Source organism: Primulina tabacum, chromosome 13 (genome assembly GCF_025594145.1).
Source record: "Primulina tabacum isolate GXHZ01 chromosome 13, ASM2559414v2, whole genome shotgun sequence".
Taxonomy (NCBI): domain Eukaryota; kingdom Viridiplantae; phylum Streptophyta; class Magnoliopsida; order Lamiales; family Gesneriaceae; genus Primulina; species Primulina tabacum.
The window spans coordinates 32,090,042-32,108,138 of NC_134562.1; the positions used below are offsets into that span (position 1 = coordinate 32,090,042).

Here is an 18,097-nt window from a genome sequence, read left to right on the forward strand (position 1 = left end):
ACATATTGAATATATATTTTATATATTTCATCGTATCGAATACATGAAAATAATATTCAATAATAATTTATAAAAACAATTATATTATATGTCACGTCAGCACTTTATTTTTTTTCAGATTTTTATAATTGTGGTGATGTTTATTTTACCGGATACTGTTAAGATTGAAACTTGGACCTAACTCAACCTCAAAAACTAGTTCAAGGAGAGAGGATTGTCCAAGACCATATATACAATTCTCGGGTGTTTTATCCAACCGATGTGGGACAATTAATACATCCCCTCACGCCCAAGAATGAACATCTGGAGCGTGAAATTTACAAATGATCCAATTATGGATAGAACGGGTGATCCAACAATAGGCATTCCAACAAATAACGGTGGAACATGAGCTCTAATACCATGTTAAGATTGGAACTTGGATCTAACTCAACCCCAAAAGCTAGCTCAAGGAGGAAGATTGTCCAAGACCATCTTTACAACTCTCGAATATTTTATCCAACCGATGTGAGACAACTAACAGACACCATTCATTTTAGATGTAATTTCTCATGGATCAAGGATTCAAAGTGTGAGAGACAGATTGTTCTAACAAATAATTTTATTTTACATAGTGTACCAAAAGAAATTTAAGATGGAAGAAGCTTTTAGACAAACTCAAGACAATTTATAATTCTGCTACAAACGGAGAGATTGAGAAAACCAAGTCAAATTTTGGTATTATTTTCCATTATTTGCTGTATCCCAACACAAATACACTATTTCAGGGCAATCATGCTAACTTCATTCCAGTTAGTGTTGCTCTAAAAATATGCCATCAACAGCATGAGATGCGTTATTCCAAAATGTCAACCATCACAAGTTTTAGGTTCCATCAAATTTCTATATTATTTAATCTAACTTTGTGTCAGACATTCCGAATAAGATTCATTTCGCAACTAGACCGACTGATGTGAAGCGACCGTGCGCTAGGAATATGCTGTCCAGGTAGAGCGTTCGCTTTTATTCCACTTTAAGAACTATCTTCATGAACTCGTACACCAGGTAACTAATGGCAGCCGATGGTAAAACCTGCAAGGAACAAATTTAAAACGACGACAATATTTTAGAGCACTGGCAGCGTTTATCTTAAATAAGTTTTTCCTAACGATAATGAAATACAAACGAGCCATCAACTATTTATTGATTTTATTCAACCACATTTACTTCACGAGTTATGTATATAACTTACTTAGCTCATCCTCTTCTACAAAAAATCTGTCTACCAAAAAGGTGCTTCCTTCATTCATCTAGGATGCCTTGTGGGTTTTTCATAGTTACATAGCTCCTCCATTGTGGCTGTAGAGGTCGTAATAGTTTTACTTCTAAATTGCCAGCCATAAATTTTCAACAATTTCATAATATTAATGCAAAGCCAGTGCCTTGTTTGGTTTAAATTTCGGTAACTAATTCCTTGTTCCTCAAAATAAAACAAAACACTATCATCGCATTTTCATTCCCTTTTCCAAAAATTTATTCGCCCTCATTCTAAAAACTCGTAAACTAACCATTACCCTTAATTTACCTTCGGATCAGTCACCAAATACAGTCTATTGTTATATTTTATTTTAACATAAACATCAATTCATATACAGTTTAATAATATTTAACAGAGGAATCTAATACATATCATTTGAACTATTCAATCAAAATTCCCATCAAAGATATCGCGTGCTATTTCATCCCACGACATCAATTCTCAACATCATTTCTCCAAAACCTTTTCCTATAATGGAAAAAAAAAGTATCCAAATAATATTTCAAAATTTTCGTTCAAACCAAAAGATAGAACAGATACCTAAAATCATGAAACTAGCTTAAAATCATATAAGATTCAAATTACAGGACTGCCATGCCCCCTGCACAGTGCACTGTCTTTTCACTAATCCTGTTATAATGTTGCTATGGTGATGGTACAAGATCATCTACGAATATATGAGCAAGGGTTCACCAATCTATAGCCATGTAAATCCCAAGAAATTGGTCACTACAATTTCATGTCAAAAGGACAGAGTGTTGCATATCTGCAGACTGCATATCTAGTTCTAGAAAATCCACCTATCCGATAACAACTATAACACTTTTATTATAACCTTTAAATACAAATAAAGGGAATTGTCAATTTAAATATTCCAGTTCGGAGATGTACCTGTAATAAACTTGGGATTAATCCAGCATAAAGTGCTGGAATGCCACCTTGCTCAACTATTTTCACACAAGTTTGCAACGCACTCATCTTTGTTGCCCGAACTTGCATCTGGAGCTGTCTTCTCACGACTTCAAATGGGTATGTAGCAGCTTCCGCACATGCACCAGCTATTGCTCCATATATTAAAGTTCTGGTAGGACCCAACTCAAGTTGTTCCAACGCATTTAATTCATCACCTTTCTGCTTCATATTTTGCAGCCTTCTTTTTCCTTCTGGTGATTGCAAATATGCTGCTTTTAAAATATCATAAACTCCATAAAAAACTGCACCAGAAGGCGCCATGCTAATGATTGAGGGTACTAGACCCTTGTACAGAGAAAAGAATCCTTCGGTTTGGATCATATGACGAAATGCACCCATCAATCCACCCAAGGCTTCTCCCCCTGGAGCTACCATAACAGTTCTGATCTGAAATATCATGTACGAAGAATGCTTCTCTAAGCAGAAGAAATATAACAAACAGGATGACAACGATCCCTTTCAAGTAAAATCCATTTCATATTTTTCTCACAAATGATCTCTAAAAACCAATAACAAACTCTATTAATTGATTCACAATGGACGGCATCAACTGAAAGGCCAGTAGAAAGTTATATTTACTCAAAAGGGTAGAAATTTATTAACTATCATTGAAATAAGCTAGCAGTAAAACACCATCAGAGGATGTACTATTTGGAATCTAGGAAATTATCATTTCAACGCTTGGTATTTAAGCGTTATAAAAGCCTTATAATCAGTAATAGTTATGAAAGACATTCTTACACTAGCTATTTGGTATTTTTTAGGGTTGAGCATCACAATAAAAATGTTCAAATTCAATTGAACCAAGTATGCTCCTCTAGATTTGAACCTAACAGTTACATGATAAAATAAAACTTAAAAGAGATTGAAGGCTGAAAGGAAATAAACAATCATCGAATGAAAAACTTTGTCAAGGTACCCACATCAAATTGAACTAATTGCAACTGAGATTATAAGCATGTGAATAGGATATAAGAGAAATTATAAAAAGTAGATAGCACCAGCTTCTTTCCAGGGGCTGGGGGTGTACAGTAACCTTTTCCTTTTTTTCTTAAAATTCCTGGCAACAACTCCTACTTCAATTAAGGATAAAATGTTGGAACCTCATGGCTAGGGATAAAATAATGGAATTGAAAATGTCGAGACTACGTCCATGAACACAGGAGGCGGAAGAGGGTATCATGAGGTTGCAACCAGGGACATGTAAGGGTAGAATTCAAGTAGTCCTACACTTAAGTTACCCAAAGAAGCCAAAGTGTTAATTAATTGAGTTGTTCTAAAAAATTAGTATGTCTAGTTCATGCGACCATAAAGAGTGTAAATAGAAAAATCAAACATCACTTACAGTGTCCATAGGTATACAGAGCACAGTAGCAGTAATTCCAGCTGCCGCACCAGCAAGAAACCTCTCAAAATTTGTTGTCTCTTTATTGCCAGACAATCTGAGCAATTGTTTACGATAAGTATCATATGCGTAAAAATTGATAGACTTAAATGGTGCTGTTCGCAAAATATTGACGAAGTTTCCTTTCCAAAATCCTCTGAGCCCTTGAGAAACTGCTATTGTCTTAATAAGTTCAAAAAGATTCTTCTGTTCACCACGAACTATATATTCGAGCTTTAATCTCTCCAATGGTGCAACAAAAGTTCTGAGGCAAAAAAGAATTAGGAGATGCAGAAAATTAAACAGATGCAATGTATGATTGCTGCAACAAAAAAAAATCCTATGACTAAATGATATTTCCACATTTGCAAAATATTCCAACTTTGTTCCAGATCCACTTAAAAAAGGCACACAGTAATATAGATATATGCAAGATATTCCAGACTCGCCCAACAAATTATATATTTTTCAGCCACCAATTGTACACTAAACTAGAAATAAACATGTAGCCAGAAGCAGTCAGCAGTGTTATTTGAAGTACATATTTGTTATAGTCCTCCAAGCAGCCTGTTTGATCGCTAATAGTCCTCCATATAAATCATCTGAGCCCGCTAGGTTCTCATGTGATATTCTGCTCCAAAGCTCCACAGATAACGTGAACTATAAACTGAAGAGTCTGCCAAATCTCACCCCATTGAGAAAAAATTTAGCAGACCAGCGTCATCAGGAAATAGAACAGAAAATTATTTCACTCTTAACATCTTTTTTCACGAGTTACCTCATTCAACTGAGTTTATGAAAAGCCTAGGCTTAAGCTCAAAGTGGCCCAAACTCTCGCTTTCTACCTCACATTCAACTTTTAGGCAGTCTGAGTTTTTTGTCAATAGCAAAAGAATATATGCCTAATGCATACCTTTTCAGCCAATGAAAGCGGAGTAGGGAAATGAAAAAACCACAACTGATTTGTAAAGTGATTATCAAATCACCTTCATAACTCAAAAAAAACTGAGAAGTTTCGGGGGTTTTATACAAAAACACTATGCAAGCACCTGCTTGGTCATTACAACCATTCTAATCTTCAAGGGGAAAACATGCTTTCTATCAGCTATGTAAAGCTAAACCATGGTAGCAATTTCGTAACATTCAAAAAGGTGGCACTTCCCTCACACTATAAAGAAAAACACCATAACTCTGTAAGGAATCAAATGCAACACATCGCTGTTGAAATTGAAGCACGCGTAAACTTTCAGTTCTTACTATAATGGAGAATACAGAAATTAATCGATTCACAAAATACTTGCGTATAAATTTATGCGAGACTATTGCGCGATGAGTAGAAAGAACGAATCCTACCAAAAGAAAAAGGGAAAAAGAAAGACTTTCTAACCTTGAAACCATGGCCGCAACAGCACCTGCCCAGAGATGCCTAGCAACGTTCAAAGTCCCCCCGCCACCACTTTTCAGCACCACATCACTCTTGTCTTCCTTAACAATCTCGCAAATCGACACGGCTTCATTCTCTCCCTCATTATTCTCAGTCTCCTCGCTCTTTTCACCAACACTTTCCAAAACACCACTCGCTGTCACCGACGACTCACCATGCTTAATCGACGACGCCGTCACAGACAAAAACTCTACCCGCCGCCTTCCAACGCAGTTCAAATTCCTTCCGCGGCTAATCTTAGAAGGGTGAGAAATCAAAGAAACAAACGAAGCAGGGGCAGATTCATGCAAAAATAATCCTCCCACCGAGTGTAAATTGCCGTATATCATATCATCATAAACTACTATCGATTTCCTCAGGTAATGCTCCAAATTAAGCATTTCAGATTTAAAAAATGCGAAAAAAACAATCGATCACAGAAGGAACGGTTGATGAAATGCGTGTGTGGAACTTATAGGGAATAAACGGGGGATCAAGATTGAAGGATAAGAAGGAATAAAGAACAAACAGGGAATTGATTCGAGAGAGAGAGAGTAATATTCACAGCATTGCTGCCATCGCCGCCGCGAACTAGGTATGATCGATCTCTCCAATGACGTGTGCACCAACCACTCTACCTACAGTTCGCCATTTGTTTAAATACTACATGTATGCGTCGTCCCATGGGTCCGTGTTCCCCAGCGGGCGATCACATCTAAGATCTTATGTTGTTCATCTTCGAGTTTCTTTAATAATTTTTTTTCGACTTTGTCCGATACAAGTCGACTGAAAAATATATCAATTTTTAAAAAAATACAAAAATTTACATAAAAACTTCTGTGAGACAGTCTCACACATCAATTTTATTGATTGAATCTCAAATTTGAGTCATCCATACAAAAATATTAATTTTTATGCTAAGAGTGTTATTTATTATTATGAATATCGGTAGAGTTGACTCATCTCGCAGATAAAGATTTATGACATCGTCTCACAAAAAACTTATTCACGTTATAATAGATGACCACCTAAAAAATCAAAAAGATTGACAATCTCTCAATGTCTATGCATTGCTAGATGAGTAAGTCTCTTGTGAGACTGTCTCACGAATCTTTATCTGCGAGACGGGTCAACCCTATCGATTTTCACAATAAAAAATAATACTCTTAGCATAAAAACTAATATTTTTTCATGGATGACCCAAATAAGATATCTGTATCACAAAATATGACTCGTGAGACCGTCTAACACAAGTTTTTGCCTTACTAGTGAGTGTTGGGTCTTTTAAAACACTAGTGATAATAAAATAAAGATAAAAGACAAATGGTATAGTTTTTTATGTAATTTTAGAATGGTTTATTGATTTTATGAATTAGACAAAAATGGCCCTATCAAATAATAATTAATAAAATGTTCTTAATATAATTAGATAAAAAATTAACTGTCTATAAAGTAATTTAAAATTCGTTTAATTTAATTATATTAAATAAATTTTGTAACAATATTATATTAAACGACAAATAAAAATATATTAGCACTTATAAACATATTTTGTTATAAAATTTTAGTTTCAAAAAAGATTTGCATTATATTTGTGAACAAAACATAAATTTCTGTCCGTATTGCTGTATTTTAAATATATAAATTCAAAAGTAAAAAAACTGACATTTAATTAATCAATCACTTGAAAAAAATTGATTTAAGAAATTAGTGCCTCTCCGTTATGACTTATGATGGAAGACCGCTGCAAAGCCATTTATTATTATTAATGGGCTTAGCCCAAAGCTTACCAGATGGGCCCAGAATACATTCTCAAAACTGAAACAACAAAGAAAAAAATAATCTAAATTAATTTTTTTTAAAAAAAAATTATTTTCATTTTTTTTACATGTTTGTGGTTGAGAATATATAAATGAAAGCAGTATTGGGATGAGCGACATTTTGGAAAATACTCGTATATCAAGCTGTTGACGTTACGTCGCTTGATCTGATTGACTAGGTTGTCGTAAAAAAGTGTCACCAGATCTTCATGAGTAATAGTATTTCTGCTGGGGACATGACGACGGTAAGGATAAGATAAAACTGATCTCTAAGAAATGTGACACAGCACCAGCAGATAGACACACACGTCTCCGAACTTATGGACATGACAGCCCGACTCATTCGCACTCAAGTATGTACACTCAGTGTTGCCACAAATATAAGGAAATAAAGTTGTGTCTTGACTAACCGTTATAGTTTTTTGTCTAGTGGTAAGCGCTCGATCCTAACAATTGGTATCAGAGTAAGGTCACGTGTTCAAGTCTCCCAAAAAGAATATTTATATATTTCTTGGGTGGAGAATGTTGGTTAAGCGTGCATGAGTTATAGTAGTACATGGATGAATGATCTCCAGGGAAGTTCTTGTACGTGAAACTACTGACGTTGTGTCGCTTGATCTGGTTGGCTAGATGGCCGTAAAATAGTGACACCGGATATTAACAAGTAATATTGTCTCTATTGGGGACAGGACCGACGGTAGGGAGATGGTAATTTTGATCTCTAAGGGATGTGAGACAACATCAACAGATAGACACGCATATCCCCGAACTAACGGGCCTAACAGTTCGATCCGTTAGCACCCAAGTAGGTGCACTCTGCACTGTCACACGTATAAAGAAATAAACTTTTGCCTTGACTAACAACTAATGATTTTAGTCTAGTAATAAACACTGGACACTAATACAATTCAAACACAGAAGTTGAACAAATAACTCAAAAAGCTTTCATTTTAATTACTTGCATTTTTTGAAGAGAGGTTGCTCCTTTCCACTGTCCTGTTCAAATGTAAAATCGTTTATGATTTGACATAATTATTAAATGTAGATGATTATCGAGAAATATTTTTGTTAAAGATAAATATCCAAATATATTTTGTTTCCATATTTTTATTTTGCAATCGTTCTCTAAATAAGAATTGTCAGTTATTAATAAAATCGTTTTGAGTTATTATTTGGGTAAATTTGTGAAAAATCTCTCTGGATATTTTTAAATTAAAATTCAGTATCCCACCATAATTTTTTAAGATTTAGTACTTAACAATGATATAATTTTAGTTTTAACTCCTCACAAACCCAAAGTTACAATTTTGTCCTTTTATTATTTAAAAATATATATAATTGTATCCACAAAAATTACACATGTCTTCTTCATCTAAAATATATTTTTTTAAAAAAATTATTTCTCAATTATCATGGAATAAGAGTAAATACTTATTTTGACATACATAGTATCTATTATGGGGTTTCGGATATTTGATTTCGCTCTTTGAATACTCCAAATATATAAGAAAATACTATATTTTCGAGTAATCACCAGAAATTCGGTCATTGTTTGTCTTTTCACGAAAAATGCATTATGATAACTTATTCATGTAATTTTTTTTTAACATAATTCACCTCTCATCATAAAATAAGATTAGATATTTATTTTGACATACAAAGTACATATTTTGGAGTTCCAAATGCTTAATTTGGCTATTTGAATACTCCAATGTGTAGGAAAATATTAGATCTTCAAGGAATCACAATAAATTATGTAATTGTTAGTTTTTGATTGTAACTGTGTTAGGATGACTTATTCATATCATATAATTTTTGAAAAAACACAGTTTCTCACTAATCGTGGAATTAGAAGACTTATTTTGACCGATAAAGTATTTATTTTGGGATCACTAATCGTGGAATTAGAAAAAAGACTTATTTTGACCGGTAAAGTATTTATTTTGGGATTCCAGATATTTGATTTGGCTATCTGAATACTTCAAATGGGTAAGAAAGTAATTGAGTTTAAATAATATTAAGTGACTTTTGATGGTGTCATTTGTGAAGTTAAATGTGATACTTAAATTGGTACAAATAGTATCTAATTAGAGTCTATAAATACATGATTTTACTCCCTAAATACTCATATTCGGTTATTTGTTTATGTCAAAATATATAATTTGAAGTTAATATTGAGTGACGATGATGATGACATTCATGAATTAAAAAATTTGATATCTAAATTAATACAAATAAAACATTTGAGTCCACAAATACTTGATTTTACCCTTTGAATATTCAAATTCTATTATTCGATGATGTCAAAATATATAGTTTAAAGTTAATATTGAGTGACATTTGATGATGAGATTTGTGAATTAAAGATGTGATACCTAAATTGGTATAAAGAGTACCTAATTCGATCATACATATACTTGATTTTACCATTTGAAGACTCAATTTTTGATTATTTTGGCATATAAAAAAATATTTCAAGTAATATTGAGTGATTTTAGATGTGTTATTTGTGAAGTTAAAATGTTATACATAAATTGGTACAGATAGTATCTAATTCGAGTGTACCAATACTTGATTTTACTCCTTCAATACTAAAATTCAATTAATTTTTTATGTCAAAATATATAATTTGAAGGTAATATTGAGTGGTCTTTGATAAATGATATTTGTGAAGTAAAAATGTGATACCTAAATTAATACAAATATTACATAATTCGAGTAACGAAATGCTTGGTTTTATCATTTAGAAACTCAAATTTGATTATTTGATGATGTCAAAAAATATAGTTTGAAGTTACTATTTTTTATGGTGTTGAAGTAAAAATGTGATACATAAATTGGTACAAGGAAAACTTAATTCGAGTTACAAATACTTGATTTTACCTCATAAATACTCATATCCGATTATTTAGGATGTCAAATTAAACATTTTTAACGTCACATTTTTATATATCACATTTATAATTCACGGATGTCATTATAAAATAAGTAATATGTCACATTTTTACTTCACGAATGTAAAAAGAATACAGTTTGAAGTTAATATCTTTTGTTGATGCCATTACCAAAGGTCACTCGATAATATCTATGGAGTCAAATTAGGTACTATTATTATTAAATTAAGTATAACATTTTTACTTCACGAATGTCATTATCAAATGTCACTCAATATTAACTTCAACTCTTCATTTTGAAATGCCCAAATAATTGGATATGCGTATTTAAGGGTAAAATCAAATATTTGTAACTCGAATTAGGTTTTCCGTGTACCAATTCAGATATCACATTTTTACTTCACGAATGACATCATAGAAAATATTAATTTCAAGCTATATTTTTTTGAGCATCATCAAATAATCAAATTTGAGTCTCTAAAGAGTACAATCAAGTATTTTGTGACTCGAATTAGGTATTATCTGTATTAATTTAGGTATCATATTTTTACTTCACGAATACCATCATCAAAGACCACTCAATATTACTTTCAAACTATATATTTTGACATAAAAAAATTAATTGAATTTTAGTATTTAGGGAGTAAAATCAAGTATTGGTACACTCGAATTAGATATTATATGTACCAATTTAGGTATCACATTTTAACTTCACAAATGACACATCAAAAGTCACTCAATATTACTCGAAACTATATTTTTTTATATGCTAAAATAATCAAAATTGAGTCTTAAAGGGTAAAATCAAGTATATGTAAGATCGAATTAGGTAGTATTTGTACCAATTTAGTTACTACATCATTAATTTATAAATCTCATTATCAAAAGACATTCAATATTAACTTCAAATTATATATTTTGACATCATCAAATAATCGAATTTGAGTATTTAAAGGATAAAATTAAGTATGTTGACTCGAATTATGTCTTATTGTGTTAATTTAGGTATCAAATTTTTACTTCATGAATGTCATTATCAAACTACATTTTGACATCCTCAAATAATTGAATATGAGTATTTAGGGAGTAAAATCATGTATTTGTAAATTAAATACTCTTTATACCAATTTAAGTATCATATTTTAACTTCACAAATGACGCCATCAAAAATCACTTAATATTACTTGAAACTCAAGTATTTTCTTACACATTTGAAATATTCAAATAGTAAAATCAAATATTTTGGAATACCAAAATAGGTATTTTACCGGTCAAAAATTAGATGATATGAATAAGTCATCCTAACGCAATTTCAATGAAAAGACTAACAATTATAGAATTTATGGTAATTGCTCGAAGATCCAGTATTTTCTAACACATTTGGATTATTCAATAACCAAATTAAGCATTTGAAACTCCAAAATAGGTACTTTTAGATCAAAATAAATATTTAATCTTATTTCATGATGAGTTGTGAACTATGTTTTTTTTTAAAAAATAAAATGATATGAATAGGTTATTATAATATATTTTTTCATGAAAAGATCAATAATGACCGAATTTACTATGATTCTTCGAAAATATTCTTATTTTATTTTTTACTTTTAGCTTGGTGCGGTCATTTACCAGACATCGTGGGAAACAATGAAGGCGACGCCCATGGAATTGGGCTGGAGGGGTTTTGTAACAGCTGGCACCCGTGACTAGTACTTGCCTTAATTCGACAATTTTTTTTTTAAGTCAACATAAGACTAGTCTGGTAAATGATAGTAACAATCTTTTAAGCTAATTATGTCATTTGTAGTTTGCATAAATATCTTGTGTCATGATACTACGGATGTAAATTGATATGATTCGTACGTGAAGTTAAAAGTGATGTTTTTGACATAAAATATATATATTTAATGGTTTGATTCAGATAGGATATATGTCTCATAAAATTGACTAATTAAACGATATCATGTGATCTAGTCAAGCTTACAAATTTGACATCTCCTTTTCTGGAACACAACTCGTTGTTCTTGTGATCCCTGTGTTGCGATTCACATGTCACAACCAGACAATTCTCCTTTTAGCTCACGAATCCGTTCGACAGACCTAGGCACCTGTAAAGAAAAAGCTTGCATCATGTAGGAGGCAAAGCTTGGATTATATATATGTGTGTTATATATGTATGTGATAATATAAATCGGGAGACAATCATTGAGTTACAATAGCTCGTTTATTGAAATATTGAATATCGATAAATTAAATCGAATTTGGTTTTCAAACCAAGTGGAAGACACTAAAAAATAATCCTTCGTATAAATCGATTAAACATTTTGATAAAATATTTAAAAGATATGTAAGTTGGATGTGTATAAATGTTTTTTGTTAAAGTATTTATCAAACGCTCGATATGCAATATATTGGTATTTGAAATACATACAAAATGCTTTAACAATGTATCTTAATTGAAACTCATAGCACGATTACAAACCACAACCTCACAATCCGCACAATCTTCTCAAATGTGTCAAATCTTTTCAAAATAATATATCCACTTAAATATTGCATTATTTTTATTTTTTTCAAATTAAAAGATGTTTCCTGCTTGTTTTAATTATTTATCACTTATTTTATTATGTTTTCATAAGGGATAAAACTTAATTTATTTCCATTAATCTTAATATTCAATAAAATGCCCAATTAAAAAATAAGGAGCTTATAAATATTAGTATCTTCAGATATAACTTTATTTATCACTCTTATCATTTAAATATATTCATTTAAAAAGGAACTTACATTAAATAACTTTTAAAAATCTGGTGTATATCAACATAAAATAAATAGAATCAAATAATACATTTAATTTACAAAAAAAATATGAATTTAATCACTATATGGTATATTGTATCTTTTGTAGAAATAATATAAAATAATATAAGACCATAATTTTAATTTCAACTTTAAACGTTTAATTCTTACATTTTTCAATCATAAGATTTGATATCTCGTAATTATTAAATATTTTGAATTTAAAAAATTGACCAATAACTTTTATACTCTTGTATTTTTTCGAAATAGTTTAATTATATAGTATGTCTTTTATTATACGATCTCACGTGTTAATATCTTTGATAGACGGATAGATTCGGTTTCTACCTACAATTAAAATGAATAATTTTTTTATGAATCGGTTTGAGTTTGAGATCTTTCTTATAAATCGAATTTTTTTTTTTGTTAATTAACATTTTATAATAAAGGAAAGTAATGGATATTATGATTAAAAAAAAAAAGAAAGTAATTGATGATGGTAATATTGTCAAAAAAATAAATAGAAAAGTCAAGTTAACTACATTTTAACAAAATGTAGAGTGTAAATATTATTCTAGTACATATATACACACAACATACACACAAACTCCAATGACATCGTCGCACAACTCAATTTTATGAGAAAACTATAATATGTGACCCAATCTATGCAAAAATCATGATTTTTTATGCAAAATTATTATTATTTACTTCGAGTATAGATATGATCGACTCATATCACATATACAGAATCGTGAAATTATATTATATCAAACCTACTAATATATATTTATATTATATATTAAAATTAAACCCCTCAGTGACGTATTAATAAAACCTACTATTTGTATTCTCCATAACTTTTTTATTTTCAAATCTCTTTTTCTCTATCTAATTTTCCAATCAATCAACTAATACAAACTATTTAATGCTTAACATAGTTAATAAATATTTTTATATTTACATTTTTTTCTCACTCAAATTAAATTAATTATATATGATTTAAAAAATATAATAAAAGACTTATATATATATAAACATATGCTTACCAACATGTATGTGTGGAAAGCTAGTTATTTATTAAAGTTAAAAATCATTTACTAACTAACTTGTTAACTTTTTTTTATAATTCCTAAGACATCATCTAACCATCCAAATATGTATAAAATAATTTTTTACATATAATTTTTTCTCAATTTCAATTTTAAAAATCAATAACTTTCATATTAAATTTTAAAAAATATTTAATCTTCTAATTTTTCTACTGAACATACACACTGATGTTTTCATGATTCGCTAGTATATATTAAACCCGAGTCTAAAAGATGCAAAATAATGTCATAGTCTGTTTTTTAGCCGTAAAATACCCCTATTCTTATAATAATACCCCAAAAACTCAATATTTATACGATATAATCATCGTAATCATATGCTCATTGTTGAATCAGATAAAATTATCTTTAGAATAAAAACAAAATTCATGATATATGTATAATATTTTCAAAACAAAAAAAAATTTTGGTATAATTTTTTTTATCGATTTAGGTCAGATTGAAGATTCATGATATCATAAAATTCATATATAGACGATCTCACATGTATTTTTATATTAAATTTATTTATACATATATGTTGATTGGACGTTGGATTCTCCGTGATGAATATTGATATATATATTTTGAAGTGCTATTTTCTCCAACAAATTTTTGTTTGAGTTTTATTTTATTATTATACGAAAATGGCAGTTTTAAAAAATACGGGTATATTTAAATTTAAAAAATCAAATATATGAGTATATAATTCTTTTAGTTAATGCCATATTATTAACTATATATAAAATTATTAAAAACTGTAGGGCCGAGTGCTTACCGCTTTACCAAAAGCTATAGCTAGTGGTAATGGTGCAACTCAAATATTTTAAACCGCACAGCAACTCAAGCACCACGGTTCGATCGCTCTACTAAGTAGGGACAATTATTGCACCCAACAATCTCCCTCCCAATAATTGCACTCATTGCAATCAATGGGAATCGAACCCGTGACCTTGGCTCTGATACCAATTGTAGGATCGAGTGCTTATCGCTTTACCAAAAGCTATAGTTAGTGGTAATGGTGCAACTCAAATCTTTTAAACCGCACAGCAGTTCAAGCACCACGGTTCGATCGCTCTATCAAGCAGGGACAATTATTGCACCCAACAGAAACTTTATTAATCAATATAATATTAATAGATATAGTGATATACAGCCGATAAAATTTAAAAAGATTGATTGCTCATCTCGATTTAATATTTTATTAATGGTTCCAGTACATGAAACGACGAGCGTGTCGTACATGCACGTGTTTCCTCATAAATTGTCGAATACATTACCAATATCTTATTTAATACTAGTTATTCTTCTTCGATTATATATATATATATATATATATATAATGGAAGAAAAATATGGTTATGTCCGAGCTAGAATTTTAAACTCTGAAATTTTTTAATATTTTAAATTTATTTACTCGAGTTAATATCATATTATTCTAAATTTATACAAAATTTACCTATACATTTTTTTTTAAAAAAAATTGGTCCAGCCCAAGTAAACAACCATGTGGCTCCACCTATATATACTTGTTTTAAAAAAACTTTTCTGATTATTAATAATTTTATTTTACATAGATTTATTTTTTCAAGGATAAAAAATTAAGTTGGGGGATAAAAAAAAGTGTTTTTGGGATTCTAAAATTTATACCACGACACTGTTTTGTCTCTGTTACATGCCAAATATTAAATAAAATATAAGATGTATACATATGTTCAATTTAAATATTTTTTATTAAAATAAAGTGTGATATTATTTTATAAATACCGTGTGCGTGCAATGGAAGCATAATTTAGTAATTTCACATCTCGAAGTTAAATGAGATTAAGGGTTGTGTTTGTAAAAGAAGATTTCAATCTTTCAAAGCATTTATATATAATAGACCTTGTTTACAAAAATTTATTTTAAGTTCTTTTAAAAGTTTATATAGAAGTCGAGAAAACGTAAAACTATAGCCGATAATAATGATACAGAAACTTGAGTATTTCAAAATGTACAAAATCTCAAATATGATGGTTACTCACCAAAGTTAAAAGTCTTTATTTCAACTACATTCGTCAAATAAAAACATTTAATAACGATAAGGACACTTTAACAAGACTCACCTGCTTCTCTCCGTACATATCCAAAATCATTAACGTGGTGGGTGTAACTTTGTTATGCTTTTAATATTTTTGTTTAGCGCGAATTCTTCAAGTCATGCTGGATCTGAATCATTATCGAGTCGAGTCTGTGAGATGGTCTTGTAGGTTTTTATCCGTGAGACTCGTGTTTACAATAAAAAGTAATAATTTTGACATAAAAGTAATATATTTAGCATGAGTGATCCAAACAGAATATATGTCTTGCAAAATTGAACTGTGAGACTGTTTCATATGATTTTCTGTGATAATTAAATGCTAGAGTTTGCTTAGAGATTTATCCATTAATCATCGAGTAGAACTGTTGTTAGAAGATCTTACGAATCTTTATCTGTGAGACGATTCAACCATTTCGATATTCACAATAAAAAGTAATACTTTTAGTATAAAAAAGTAAAAAAAAATTCATGGATGACCCAAATAAGAGATATGTCTCACAAAATACGACCCGTGAGACCGTCTCACACAAGTTTTTACCTTAATTATCTTTATTATTGCTAGAGTTTCTCTGTCTCACCATTTCAACGGATTTTGAATTCTTCCGGATTGAAATTATTTGAAAATTCATATACCAATTACACCCAGTAAACGCAAAAATTATGTAACTGGAAATTTGAAATATCTAGTTTTGTTAAAATAATTTAAAATTAAAATTGATCGCACTTTTAGTTTATACCAATAACTTCTAATTCAAGTTCCAAAAATTAGATTTATTTAGGAAAAGTATATTAAATTTTTTCCCCATAAATCATTTAATTCGAATGCAGCTATTTAAGTCCAAGGACTGCGCTGTGAGGCTCAAAATAGCTGTCCGAATTTTAAAACACGGGAATATGAAAGTTCGACAAACTTGACCAAGTTGATAAACGAATCCTTTAGTTCATTACTTTGATCCGACTTTTTTTGATAAATAAATAAAAATATTCTTAATTTTTAAATGAAAAGAATATTGGAAATTGTCATTAGTATTCAATATAAATCTCAAAAGAGAAAATAATAATAATAATAAATATAGAAAATGTTGGGTGCAATAATTGTCCCTACTTGGTAGAGCGATCGAACCATGGTACTTGAGCTGCTATGCGGTTTAAAAGATTTGAGTTACACCATTACTACTAACTATAGTTTTTGGTAAAACGGTAAGCGCTCGGTCTTACAATTGGTATCAGAGTCAAGGCCGTGAGTTCGATTCTCATTGATTGCAAGAAGTACAATTATTGGGAGGGAGATTGTTGGATGCAATAATTGTCCCTGTTTGGTAGAGCGATCGAACCATGATGTTTGAGCTGCTGTGCGTTTTAAAAGATTTGAGTTGCACCTTTACTATTAGCTATAGCTTTTGGTAAAGGATACGCGCTCGGTCCTACAGAAAAGTGTGGAATCAGATAATTTTCATATACAAATCAATTTTTAATTCATGGAAACTTGCACATATGCAATAATTTTAAAACAATTAGCAAACTCTCGAATTTAAAACATGCTCGTTTGATGCCAATATATTTTTCAAGTCATGATATTCAAAAATAATAATTATCTTGTGAGACAGATCTTTATCCGTGAAACGAGTCAACTATGTCAATATTTACACTAATAAGTAATATTCTTGACATAAAACGTAATATTTTTTTATGAGTTACCTAAATAGGATATCGATCAACAAAATTGACTCGTGAGATCATTTAACAAAAATGTTGTGATTCTATATTAAAGATATTGATATAAGAGTTTACTGAAATTGTCATATATATTATATTTATTATTCGGAATAAGCCATTTGTAAGTAGGAAAAAAGTTATAAAAATTAAAATATTTTGATTATATTTGGTTGAATTTAATTTTATATCTCTCATTTCACTCTTTCAACAAATAATATAATGTTTTTATATTATGTATAACACGAACGTAATATATTCATATTTTTAAAATATAAAAATACAAATATATCAAAACATTATATATATTTTTTAAATTATTTGATAATCCCTAATCAAAATATTAATTTCATTCGTAAAAAAATATTATTTTTATAATCAATCATATTAATTATATTAAAAAATATTAAATAAATCCGAAATTATATCATGATTTCCAACCGATTATTTTAAGGTGTCGAACTATTAAAAAAATTTATAAAAAAACAAACATTTAAAAAATCATACGAATAAAACAAAAAAAAGAAAAAGCAAAAGTATCTCGAGGCAAGGCATTGGAACGGCATTCCCGAAGGGCATAAATGTCATTATATACCGCTTTCTGGCAATTTGTGCCTCTTTTCTTTA

The 18,097-nt window shown here is 30.0% G+C and overlaps 1 protein-coding gene across 1 annotated transcript; it reads right to left on the reverse strand.

The window, feature by feature from the left end:
* Positions 1–699: 699 nt before the first annotated feature.
* Positions 700–5,795, reverse strand: LOC142522643 (putative mitochondrial adenine nucleotide transporter BTL3). Its single transcript, XM_075626164.1, has 4 exons — positions 5,041–5,795; positions 3,615–3,918; positions 2,189–2,656; positions 700–1,071 (listed from the first exon to the last, which is right to left on the reverse strand). The coding sequence occupies exons 1-4, from the start codon at positions 5,475–5,477 to the stop codon at positions 1,003–1,005; spliced, it is 1,278 nt and encodes a 425-aa protein (XP_075482279.1). The 5' UTR covers positions 5,478–5,795; the 3' UTR covers positions 700–1,002.
* Positions 5,796–18,097: the final 12,302 nt, after the last annotated feature.

Bases quoted from the DNA above. Each gene is read 5' to 3' on its own strand.
- LOC142522643 (XM_075626164.1), bottom strand. From the start codon at position 5,477: ATGCTTAATTTGGAGCATTACCTGAGGAAATCGATAGTAGTTTATGAT. The intron at 3,919-5,040 runs GTTAGAAAGTCT...TTTTTGCCTCAG, and splicing joins GTTGCGGCCATGGTTTCAAG to AACTTTTGTTGCACCATTGG. The intron at 1,072-2,188 runs GTACATCTCCGA...TGTTCCTTGCAG, and splicing joins TAATCCCAAGTTTATTACAG to GTTTTACCATCGGCTGCCAT.